The sequence below is a fragment of the Schistocerca piceifrons genome, chromosome 1 (assembly GCF_021461385.2).
Source record: "Schistocerca piceifrons isolate TAMUIC-IGC-003096 chromosome 1, iqSchPice1.1, whole genome shotgun sequence".
Lineage (NCBI taxonomy): Eukaryota > Metazoa > Arthropoda > Insecta > Orthoptera > Acrididae > Schistocerca > Schistocerca piceifrons.
Window position 1 is genome coordinate 572,903,674 of NC_060138.1, and position 13,681 is coordinate 572,917,354.

General features: G+C 41.7%; 1 protein-coding gene across 1 annotated transcript in view; it reads right to left on the reverse strand.

Moving 5' to 3' along the window:
• LOC124801666 (high-affinity choline transporter 1) overlaps positions 1-13,681 on the reverse strand; it is a 262,510-nt gene that overhangs the window by 67,466 nt on the left and 181,363 nt on the right. Inside the window, exon 6 of the mRNA XM_047263090.1 lies at positions 5,805-5,954. Coding sequence (XP_047119046.1) covers positions 5,805-5,954 — 150 coding nt within the window. The remainder of the gene's footprint in view (positions 1-5,804; positions 5,955-13,681) is intronic.

Below are 13,681 nucleotides of genomic sequence, written 5' to 3' on the forward strand. Positions count from 1 at the left end.
TTTAAGGTTAAAGACACTAGTTACGCTGGTGAATATAATTGGTGTATATGCACTAGAGGAAGAAAAGAGAGAAGAAACACATGCATTTTATGAATGCATGCAGACAATGATTAATGCAATACCTAATTTAGAATATTTAATAATTGCTGGAGATTTCAGTGTATGTATAGGTAAAACCTTTAAAGGAATAGAGATTCACGTGGAGAACATACTAAGGACTATAATATAAATCGGTAAAGGGATTTTTTGGCTTCAGCCACTTAAGCATAACAAACAGTTTTCCATCTACAAAGATAGTCATAAATTTACATAGGGTGCTTGGCGTATTATGTCTGTAATAGGCGGTGTTATCACAAATGAGAATGCCATCCTATTGATAAAGACACCAGAGTGTAAGAGACTGTTATGTTACTACTGAACATTTTCTGGTAGCATCAAAACTAACAGTTCCTTTTTATAATAATGAAAGCGCAATTAAAAAAATACGAGAAGCCTATACAATACAATTGCAACAAGATTTAAGCATTATATAGTTACACAGAAAACGTTTACTTGAAGTACTAAAACATGAGCAACAAAAGCATAACGTTAATGAATAGCGGACAGAAATAATAAGAATGATACACACAGCTTCTGGTGAAGCTTTAGAAACAGCATGAAATATAAAAACAAAAGACGACTCGCAAACTGGAATCAACAACCAGCAAAGATCATAAAATGAATAAAGCAGGCCCACCTGAAATATCTGCTATCATTGAAGCAAGAAGACTATATCAAGTACAAGCGACACACAGCGGTTGACAAAAGAGGGACTATAAAAATAAAACAAGAAAGCTGGGGACGTTATCTGAGTGAAATGAAGCATGATGTACACGGGAAACACTAAAGGCTATTGTATGCTGAAACAACATAATAAAGAGGAAATAGTTGTAGTTCAAATTAACCCCATATCAGAAATTGAATGGTTAGATTATTTCCCAAATCTGTGGATACGTGACGAGAAAAATGTGAAGGCTGCAGTTAGCGACGAGCATGTTGATTTATATCAACGGAAGAACTAAAGGTTGTATTAAAAACATCTTAAACCAGATAATCTCCAGAGGAAGATAACGTTAATGTGGAGTTATTTAAATATTCATCGGAATCGTTACTCTTAAATACTTGGTGAAAATACAATAGCATATAAGAGGATTGGTAAACAGTGATTATTATCCCATCTGTAACAAAAAGAGGACCGCAGAATTTTGACAATTATTGAGGTATTAGTCTTCTGAACTCTAGATACAAGATATATGTAAAACTAATAACAAATAGACTAAAGATACTTTCGCAAACCTTTCTTCCTGAAGAACAGAATGGGTTTCGGATTGGAAGATATTTCTTAGACAGTGTTTCTCCAGTCTTCCAAATTATTCAAAAACACAGAGAACACTACCATCCTATATACAAAGTTAACAGAGTTAAATCATGGGAAATTTTAGAAACGAATGGTATACCCCAGCATCTAATAAGTGTAAGTAAAGTATGTACATATACAACAAAATTGAAGTAAAAGAAATAAGTTGGTTTGCGAGAAACATCCCTCATGGAGTGAGACAAGAGTGTCCTTTATCATCCACATTATTTAATACACTGAAGAGCCGAAGAAACTGGAACACCTATCTAAATTTGTGTATGGCCCCCGCGAGCACGCAAAAGTGCCGCAACACGACGTAACATGGACTCGACTAGTATCTGAAGTAGTGTTGGACGGAACTGACACCATTAATCCTGCACGGCTCTACATAAATCCGTAAGGGTACGCGAGGCTGAAGATCTCTTCTGAACAGTACGTTACAAGACATCCCAGATATGCTCAATAATGCTCATGTCTGGGGAGTTTGGTGGCCAGCGGAAGTGTTTAAACTCAGAAGAGTGTTGCTGGAGCCACTCTGTAGCAATTGTCCTGGTGGAATTGTCCAAGTCCGTCGGAATACCCAATGGACATGAATAGGTGCAGCTGATCAGAAAGGATGCTTACGTACGTGTGATCTGTCAGAGTCGTATCTAGACGTATCAGGGGTTCCATATCACTCCAACTGCATACGACCCACACTATTACAGAGCCTCCACCAGCTTGAACAGTCCTCTTCTGACATGAAGTGTCCAGGGATTCTTGAGGATGTCTCCATACCCGTTCATGTCCATCCGCTCGATAAAATTTGAAAGAAGACTCCTCCGACCAGGCAACAAGTTTCCAGTCGTCAACAGTCCAATGTCGGAGTTGACAGGCCCGCGCGAGGCGTAAAGCTTTGTCATGCAGTCATCAAGGGTACACGAGTGGACCTTCGCCTTCGAAAGCCCATATCGATGATGTTTCGTTGAATTGTTCGCACGCTGACACTTGCAGATGTCCCAGCACTGAAATCTGCAGCAGTTTGCGGAAGGGTAGCACTTCTGTCACGTTGAACGATTCTCTTCACTCGTCGTTCGTCCCTTTCTTGCAGGATCTTTTTCTGTACGCAGTGATGTCGGAGATTTGATGTTTTACCGGGTTTCTGATATTCACGGTACACTAGTGAAACGGTCGTACTGAAAAATCCCCACTTCGTCGCTACCTTGCAGATGCTGTGTCCTATCGCTCGTGCACCGACTATAATGCCACGCTCAAACTCACTTAAATCTTGATAACCCGCCATTGTAGCAGCAGTAACTGATTTAACAACAGCGCCAGACACTTGTTTTATATAGGCGTCGCCGACTGCAGCGTCGTATCCTGCCTGTTTACATGTTTCTGTATTTGAATACGCATGCCTGTACCAGTTTCTTTGGCGCTTCAGGGTATATACATAGACGACGTCATAAAGATATGATAGAAGAAAGTAATCACCATTATAAGCTTAATAATAATTTTCAAAATACATTCCTGTGTGCAGATGATCAAATAATCTCAACGGAATCAGAAGATAAAATACAAATAGCACCTTGGTCCTTGCACAAGGTAGCAAAAGATTATAACATGACAGTATCTACAGACAAAATTAAGATAATGGTTTTCTTATGTTAAGAAACATTTAAGAGCAAAAACTATAATTGATGATAAACTGCTAGAACAAATAAATACTTTTTAAATTCCTGGGACATGTTGTCTCGTATGTAACACACAATGATGATGAATACAAATTGCAAAATTCCTACAGTTGATAGGTACTATAAATCGCACTCTCCTCAAAACAATTACAAAAAAAAACGGTACTAAAAATTTATACTGTCGTGGCGGTAATATGAGTTCTAATTATGAGTGAGAGACTTGAACTCTAACCGCCAATCAGTGGAAAAGAACTGAGGCAGCAGAGATGCGATTCTTAACACATTATGGCCTACTCTAGGTTTCTCAGATAAATGGCTGTATTTACGAAGAACAAATAAGTAAGATCTCTAGCTGGTAACAAACTCACCGATCGGATAAAAATAAGAAATGAAGTGAGTGTCAAAAGCATATTTAAGAAAACAGAGGAGTACAGGAAGAACTGACATGAACACATTCAAAGGACGTCAGAAGAACGAATATCTAAATTAATATACAGATATACAACTCAAGGGAAAAGGAATTTTTGATATCCTGAGAAGAGATGGAAGGATCAGTTGCATTGTGTTTGAAACTGGAACATGCAAGGATTCGTAGAACGAAACTGGACACGCCGACGATGAATTGTGATGTAGTCTACACCAATATTGATGGAGCAACAGAGAACGAATATCAAGCATCGAAATCGGGAGGCACTGGTGCTCAGTCTGAAGCTCACATATTATCAAGCATCAGATTTAAAAAAAACATTATAAAATATAATCAAGAAAGATTCTATAAGGTTTAGCAAGTGAGAGATGGAAGTGCTAGCAATGAGGAGCAACAATAAAGCATGATGGTGCGTTGCCTAGCCAGCAGACCGCAGCATTCCGCACTATTGAGTGAACGGCGTGTGGTGGGTGTCCACGAGAACTTCTGTGATGCTCGCGGACGCTACGTATGGACTGTTCCAGGATACAAACAAAAGTGACGCTGTGTGATACTGCTAGCCCCTACTTAAAAACTCTCCTGCAGTTGGAAAACAACAGAATTTGAGGGTAGACACTACTTTCGATTGCCGCCGTTCCTAGAAAAAGCTATGTCTGTCCTAGCACTAAGTTCTATGGGAACTGTCCAGATCTGTCAGATTACCATTACTTAGCTGGTGCTAACAACCAACTACCTCCCAGAAATGCATCCCCATGCTCCCGGAGACCTTCATCAAACCAAGAGGCTTCTATAACGATACCACCATCTTGGAGACCACGAATAAGTACGGTTCAAAAGGCGTTGCCTCAATATTAACGTGAATAAAAATTACTTCTACACACAGGGAATAACGTTAAGCTCTTTATCTCAGTCTCGTCTCGGTGACACCAGAAATTCGTCAGGCAGTGTTTTTTTTTATTTTAAATTACAGTTTAATTTCCTAGTAAAAGAAATGTAATATCACACCCTGATGATAACTTCCAAGAAGGTGACGTCGGTTATTGTATCCAGCTCACTGAACGGTTGCTGTTGGGCATCTTCCATATCGTGCATTTCTTGAGGGTTCTATATCAGCTGCAGGACAGGGAGCAGGGAACCAAGGACGAAAATACCTACCTCGATCTACATCCCGGCGAAAGTGTGGTGGTCTCGAGTCCCAAAGCTTGCCACATGAATAAGAGTAGCTCTGCGTCATTGTACAGCACATGAAATGCGCATTTATATCGTTAATCTGCACAGCACTTGTTTCAAAGTTTTGTAGTAATTCTTTATTACGAGTATGCTATGGATACATGTAACTGTATCATAAGCGCTTAGTGCTTTTTATCCTTGGGGGAAAATTACCTGTTCAGAAGTCCGTCAGCAACACTGTCGAATTTTTCATTCGTTGCAACTGTAAGAGCACTTTACCAATTTGTGTTACTTGTTTGTAATTAATATGAAGGGCGTTCAATAAGTAACGCAACATATATTCCTCCTGGCCAGTTTCGATTGAAAAAAATGCGTAGTTGTTGGGGGATGTCGTGGAATATTTTCGTTTCTGCCGCTGCAGCTTCATGAAGTTTCGATAGTAGTCGGCGCTATATGTAGCCATCAAACTGCTTGAAGCTGCACCCTCGGCCGGTAAAGTCAAGGCGACGTTCTTCTGGAATTGTGTTTTATGTTCTCCCTCATGGTGCAACTATCAACTCTGAAGTGTATAGTGCTAATCTCAGGAAATTGAAGAAACGACTTCAGTTTGTTCGTCGTCACAAAAACGCAAACGAACTTCTCCTTCTCCTTCGCTAGACGTCACACAAGGCTGCGCACCCGAGAGCAGTTGACACAACTTCATTAGATTGTTCTCCCTCATCCACCCTACAGCCCGAATCTCGCATCTTCCGACTCCCATCTGTTTCGCCAATGAACGACGGATGGCACGAGATGATGAGGAGGTTATTGAAGCAGCGAGAAGTTGGCTCCATCGTGGACCAGTAGAGTAGACCATGCGGTAGTAAGGTGGTGTAAGGCTGTCGCATTCAAAGAGATTATGTTGAACAATAGTATTTTGCAGCCAAAGGAGTGCGGAACAATATGATGTATTGGAATCCTGAATGAATCAAACCTGCCTTTATAAAAAAAGTGTTGCATTACTTATTGAACGCCCCTTGTAATTTAGTTGCAGCGTTGGTTAGTGTGTCTTATAATCTAATTTTTGTGTTCGCTTTCCGTAGTTTTATTTCCATACAAAAACTCATTGCGAGTGATTGCCTGTTGCTGCAGTACGTACCTGCCAAGGGATGCCCCCGAAGACGAGCAGCAGCCCGTAGTCGATGTAGGAGGCGATCTCCTCCTTGGCGACGCTGCCCACCCAGTCCACGTTCTCCGGCGACAGCGAGCCCACCTGCTCGTTCAGCCACGCGAACGGGATGCACAGCCACTGCGACAACACAAGCACGTATCCAGTCTCCTGTTTTCGCAGGGTAGCCTCCCTGTATGCCAACCTCGCATGCGAAAACATCTCAGAAAGCGCAGTGTATTTCTGCGCGTCTTCTCGTACTACAACAATTGTTGGCATCTCGTTCTACAACAACAATTGTTGGCATTGTCAGCGAACATGAAAACTACAAATTTGTGTACGTATTGAAACAGATGTCTGTGTTTCGTTGCCACTAGTTGCCTGTATGCGACTGTAGCAAACCTCTAGAAAGGAAGCCGTACATCTGTATTTTATTTACCTACATTTCTCCTCCGTCCTAATCCAGTGAACCCCATCACAACGTTTGATTGTGAATGAATTGAATGTTTATTTCCTGCAAGTGACAGTAATCTGTAGTCTGCTACAACAGTTTTGCCAACTTGAGTTGGTGTAGGCAGGATGGCAGAGGTGTTGAATTGCATCGACAGGACAGGCTCGTCTGTCAGGGAGTTCCCCTTAGATAGGATGTCTCGTCCTCTCTCTGGTTAGTTTCCCCCACCACACTTTCAAAGCGGGACCGTTGATCAACATCCAGTGCCCGGCACTCGGACGGCAATACCAAGTGAGGGAAGTGCAGTCTTCCAGGCAATCTGTCATGGTTTGGTTTCAACTGTTAGTGTTTCATAAATGAGCTAAGATTATGTTCAATAATTTTCTTTCAGATTTTTGATGTTAGCTGAAAATTATGGTAGTTATTTCGGTTGTAATTTTACAAGTGAGCGAATGATTGCGCTTTCTATGCGAAATACTTTGTGTACAAATGGAATTGCTACCACGAGCAACGTTAATGCAAACAGACTTTGTCCGTATAGAAGAATTAATAAAGGAAATTCATATCCAATTTAGCCTATCAAGTAAATTCATGTGAAATAGCTGTGCTTAACCTTCCATTAGTCGCGCTACCTCCCACGCGCCCTAGCAGGCAGAAGTCAGCACTCCTGCGGTACGAATCACTTACTTGTTCAGTTTGAAATGTAATAAAGTTTAATTTTTGTATAAAATGTGTTGTTTCCTACTACCCATGCGTTCACCAAGCGCCCAGATACCTAGAATTCTTTTTTTTTTTTTTGTTACTGTTAAAAGTGATAAGGCATCCCACAGGTGCAGCGCGACTATGAATGGGGGACCAAGGGGCACAACTATCGGGGTGCTAAGACGCTATTAAATTTCTTGTTTCTAATAGTTTGTGGCCTTTGTTCAGCCACATTTTCAGGACTGGTAGTAGGAATTAACGCTTGTGTTCAAACAGTCTGTAAAGAATGTTCGCACCCTGACAGCGTGTTGGTTATACGTTAGGATTTCCGAGTTAAAGTTTCTCTTTTTTGTGAAATACAAGATATTTTCTTTGTCCACGGAAATGCTGTGTACATCCAGATGCTTCCAAAGTTGCAGATGAGATCATATTCGTACTATTTTATTGACAGCAATTAATTTCCTACTTCGAAAGAATATCCACGCATGTGGACACATTTTATCCGCTTTCTACAAATTTAATTTAATGCGTTTTTCGTGGTTTGGTACCTGCCCACAATTGGCGTCTCACTTCTCTGCCGAGTGCGCAGTAGTTCTTGTAGACGTTGCTTGTAGTGGAGAATATCATTTGTTATTATTATTTAATGAAAGAACGTTAATGTTATTGTTTTTCTTCGTATACTGACATCCCTCGTAATGTGCGGTACTGTGAATACTCATGGGTGCCTAGGAGGTTGCAGCTTCTCTGTATTAATGTACCGTTGATTTACCTTATGACAACTGGGAACCACTTTTAGTTAGAGTGTATGCGTTTTGTGTTCACCAAAATCTGTTTTTGCTTGCTAATAAATCTGTTTAATACAAAATTTAAGAAACCCGAATCTCCTATCTGACCAGCCTCAACCAGATCCTTATTCATATTCATAAGTTTATCTGTTGCTCAATTTAAATGTTGATTCAATTTTATCATATCTGTTGCCTGATTTAAATACTGATTCCTTATTTCCGACCAGGATATCATTCACGAAAAGCGAAACAAGTATCGCAAAATAAGCCCTCAGTGCGAACAAGTAATAGGCAGCTTTCAAGATCAAACAGTTAACTTCTTTACAGTTCCCGAGTTATTGATATTTCAAAATCAGGATTTATTTTTATAAAGCCTCATCCATAACGGTGGTCAGGAGACTGAGTGGGACTTCATCGGCGTGGCCACTTATGCCTCCACCCTCACAACCGCCGCCAGACAGGGACCGAAACAAGAGCGCCTGATTGGTCTGCTGCCAGCACCAATGCCGTCCTAGTGCGGACGGCCGCACGCAGGCATCGTGGTCCGCTCTCTCTTACATCGTTCGCGCTCCGCGAAGCTTCTGCTTGCTGGTTAGGACTGCTGCGTGAAGTGTTATGACAAACTAGCTTGTTACGAGACTTGTACAGGACTGTTTCCCTACTGTTTCCCGATCACGAGAATGCGTATACTCTGGTGTTCCGTCACTGTAGCCTTTGTTAGTGCTTACCTTGCTGTTTGCCGTAAAATTGTAGATACTATAGGGACATACAAGGTTTCAGTTTTGCTTTGTGCACAGCTCTGCAAGTAGATGCCACTGACACATCAACCTGAAATGCTCGTCAATTTCGGTTAAAAGCGAAACACCGCTTGCCACAGTCCGAACAACGTGCCGGAGCACATACAGTGCTCTAATTGTGAGGGTATAGGTTCCCGTGTGAACCAGACTGCAGCACTTGCTTCGCACGTAATACACCCTGTACTATACAATATTAATATCGCTCAAATATTTCCTGTTTTATTAAAAAGTGCGTAGTTAATTAAGTGCGTAACTGTGTGTCTCGATCAGTTTCACAATAGATGTGCCAAGGGTGTCCCGAGAAAGGTTGCATTGCTTTCCGTTCGTTCAAACTAATTTTAAGACACTCTGTCTGTCTATAGGAATTCAACACTAGGCACTAAATCTATGGTCAACATGGAGATTATAGCAGATCCTCGGATATATCGAAAATAAATTGTGTTTGTTGTCTGTAATAGAAGTTAAATCTGAAATACGACATGCGATTTCGCATGCCTTTTTCGTTTAATTTTAGGATGATTCAGTAACTGGAGAGTGATAACGGAGTGAAATCCAATAGCAACGTTTTATTTAATGTAGGTCGGATCACTGAGCTTCATATCCTTTCATTTGCACGATGCTGGACTGTCGTGCGTGGGAATGCACAAAGGGCTGGATGTATCGAAAAAAACGGCCTTTTCTGCTGTCATCTCTGGCTGACTGATGGGCTTACTAGACCATAGTGCGTCTTACAACCAGCGACCGAAGCACCTTACGGTTTTCGAAAGAATCACCGTTTGCCGAAAACAACCGCCTAACCTCGTGAGACCTTCTAATTTCAGAGGACCTGTGATGCGAGTCTAGTTTCTGCCCGCGAAAAGGTGCCATTGGCAAATTTGTCGCTGACGTCACGGAGACGGGGCATTTTCCGAAACATGAACGATCTAGCGGGAAGAAACAGCCGCATGTACTATTCTATGAAAATAGCAAGGTGGCGGTGGCTAGATACGAAAGTGATCTGATTGGAGTCCGCTGCCAGACATGCTAGTGAGTGCATCTTTAGAGGCCATTCGAAGACGTGGAGATGGGCGCGTCGTGAGCATATCAGCAGCAGACAGCAGCGTGCATCTTAGCAGACGACGGTGAGCACAATTAACTGCTATTGCGTGATTGGACATTTTCTTAGTTCGCACTTGCGGAAATCAGAACGATCAAGTGTCTTAGCACCAGCGTTGCTGTAGTGAATGAGTTTTTTAATTACTATCTGGTCAACAGCACCTCTTTTTTGTTTGGGGATATCAAGTTTCGAGAGTAAATTTCAGACCGCCATTAGCGTCAGAGGGCGATTTTTTTGTTGGTTCCAGTATCGCTGCAAATCAAGATACCCATAAGTAGAATTTTCATAAAGAATTTGTAAGGTATTTCACATTTCATTCATTATCTCTGAGAATAATTAAGTATTTATTGAATAAATTACTATGTGAACTGAGAGATTGTTTCTGTTAACCACCTACTATTCATAATAAAAAATTTATCTGTGGAAATATCCACTTTATGATCTGTAGCTAGGTCATTAATAATTTCCGTTATCCACTAAAGTTGTGCACACTAATTGGTAACTTACAACATAAAGGCGTGTGTGACTCTCAAGTAGTTTCCTGGGTCAGTGTAACATTACACACTCAGGAGGTCCACAAATCTGCAGAATGGTCGTGTTCTCAAATAGTGGTTTGCTAGAGAGTTCAGTTGTGCAGAACCTCTTTTCTGGCTTTACGAACAAGTTTTTGATTAGATGAGCGCGTCGCACATGGCAGAAACTGCTAAAACTTTTACAGTTCCCACGTGTTTTTTTCCATTAGATAATGATAAAACGGTAACATGTGATAAGTCTTGGTTTATACTGAAGACATCAGAGATAAGTGGCGATCAGAATGCTATAACGAAGTATTCCTGGTAATTATTTAAGAAATTATGCTGGATGAGGGAAGAAAGGATAGACCATGTAGAAGTTTGAAAGGGAAGAAGATAGTACTGAAGAGAGTAATATTTCGAAAACGTGAAAGAATAAAGTCAGTGTGTCAAGCGATGAAACTAATGCAGAGAACGATAACTCAGAACTGTTTTGCTGAATTGTCTCTTAGAAAGATTAATTTGGGCCACAAAAGAATACTTTTGCTCCATTACTCCATAATTTAATGAAATGACAAGACAATGTCATGGCAAAATAAAGTAAAATGTTTCGCTATCTTCTGGCACAAAAGAAGGCTTTTCTGTTACAATTTAGTAATTCGCATAGCGAATAGAGAAGAAAGATAGCATGACGTCAAAACGTACGAAAAAACAAACAGCCTGTTGTCACAACAGAATGAATCAATATATCATGCTGAATCAAGACCAAGACATGAATTATTGCAGATCATATTTGAGGGCTATGAGGTTCTGTAATGATAAAAAAGAATATTTTAGCCATACTGTTATCAGGTAGACTGGAACACTAGCTAAAGTTACGTAAATTCACAATAATCATACATTACAACAAAGTCAACCAGAAAATTTTTAAGAATCCTAGAGGCATGGAAAGATTAGATACCATAATCTATAAAAAAAGAATGCCGATTTCAGTAGGTACGTAGCATAAAGGATGAGGGGTGTCAGTACAGAATCAGTTAAAGTAATTAGAGAGACGACCAGAAAAAGAGAAGAACTGAAGTGGAGTTACATTTTTATCTATGTGAAATGCAGAACTAATTTTGGTTGCATGTTATTAACAATATCAGATTTGCTGAGGACACCGTGCTTTTTAGCCGGCAGCGAAGATGAACTTGCTGAGTGAAGGACATAAGACTATCAGATGGATCAGACATCAACCTCACCAAGTCCAAACTAAAGATAGTTGATAGAGGAACTCAGGTTCGACTCATAAGTCGAATGAAGGAACTGGAAATTGTGCACTCATTCATCTGTCTTCGGTCAACCATCTGCGACACGGGAAACTGTGAAGGTGAGGTAAGAAGGAGAATCACCCTATGCCGGGTGCAACAGGATGATTCTTCTGCTCGTCGATTTCCTCGAGCATGGAACCACAATCAATGCGCAGCGCCATGAAGGCACTCTACAGAAACTGAGACGCACCGTAAAGTCAAAACGTCCAGGAATGCTGAATGCTGTCGAACGGAATCTTCCTGTTGCATCATAACGTCCGCCCCCACACTGCCAAGTATTCGGTTGGGATACACGGCAACATCCTCCGTACAACCCGAATGTTGGATCTTTTACCATCTTAGTCTCACATCTTAGGTGACCTGAAGAAAGACAGACACGGAAGTCGGTTTGAGTGGGTGCCGTTGTGGATTCATCGGTGGCTGACCGCGTTCTGCGAAACAGGAATTGATCGTCTCGTCTACCAGTGAGATAAATGTTTTATCGCTTGGAGTGATTACTTTTCAATGGAACCGCTTCAGGTTCTTATTGTAGTGAGTGTTCGGTTTTCATTTGACTGCCTCTCATATACTGACATGACTTTTATCACTAAACTTACGCTTCAATTCTAGGCAGCTTTGGGTTTTCTCTAACACAAAATTTACATTTCCGAGGAGTAGGTTTTGAATGTCCATCCGGCCACTATCATTCAGATTTTCCATTGTTTCTCTAAATCACTTCAACCAATGACGGGATAGTTCCTTCAAGCAGTCCGTGGTCCATTACTTGCCCCATCTACGTCCAGTCCAAGTCTGAGATCTAGAACCTAAATTTATCTTTTTTTGCACCCCAGTTATCAAAATTGCGTAGTCTCTTGTAACAGACTTCTGTTACTCTCGTTGTCTTAGATATCGAAATTATTATCTTTACCCTACGTTCATTATCATCACAAGTGGTCGTGCTCGTTGCTGAGCGTCGTGACCCAACGGAGGAAACGTCTCCAGATCCTCTTAGAGTCTGCTGAAGAGGCTGACCACAGATCTTGATTTGTGCCCCCACACTGACAATAGGACAGAGGCCACGTTTCAGTGATTTGATTGGGAAACACTGCAACATCCTTCGTGTGCACGGATCTTTCGTCTTTCACAGCTTGTTTTCTTATATCTTCGGTGACCTGAAGAAATCCTTGCTTGAACGTCGGTTTCAGTCCGATGAGGAAGTAAAGAGTGGGTGCGGCTGTGGATACGTCAGCGGCCGACCACGCCCTACGAAACAGGAATTGATCGTCTCGTCTCCCAGAGGGATAAATGTTGTAAAGCGTGTGGTCCCATTGTGTCGGGTTTTCGGTTTTCATTTGGCTGGCCCTTATACAATAGTTACCATTTTAGTAGAATAAAAATGAGCACAGCTTTGAAATGGGTTCAAAGTGAGATTGAGGACAACGACATGCATCCATACTCAGTACATCAGCGAGATACTGTGATCAGAGATCATTCACAGAGATGTTGTACTACAACAAAAGAGTCCTTTGAGTATGATGCGTCGCTTAGCTTTGTATAATTGTGGGTAAGTGTCAGTGTTGGAGTTCAACGGTCCTAAGATCTTCACTTATCACTTCTCTCACCTTTGATACTACTTTGTACACTGATGAGCCAAAACATCACGACCAACGCCCACCCTGGGACTCAATGCCGCCCATCTGACGCTGCGGTCACGTGACGCCGGAAGGAAAGTAGATAAGCGAAGTAGGGACGAATGGAGAATCATTCTAACGACGATTCGGCCCGCAAATGCAGAAATCGACTGACGTAATGTACTTCGACAAAGAGCAAATTGTTACGGCGTGGCAACTGGGAAGAAGCATTTCGGAAACTGCGCAGTTGGTCTGCTGTTCGCGAGCAACTATCGTGAACATCTTGAGAAAGCAGTTGTAGGACGGTGAAACCCCATCTAGGCGACGAGTTGTTGGATGTCCACGGCTCATCACAGAACGCGGAGTTCAGATGCTTCCCCGCGCTGTAAAGCAGAACAGGCGGTCATCTGTACCACATCTGACGCCAGAGCGCAGTGCAGGTGGAGGCACAAGTGTTTAGGAGCACAGCGTTCAGCCCAGTTTGGTGAACACAGAACTCCGCAGACCACACGTACGTAACTGCATGTTGACCTAACAACATCGTCTGTTACGACTGAAGTGGGCACGGGATAATCGATATGGGACCGAAGGTCAGCGGGACC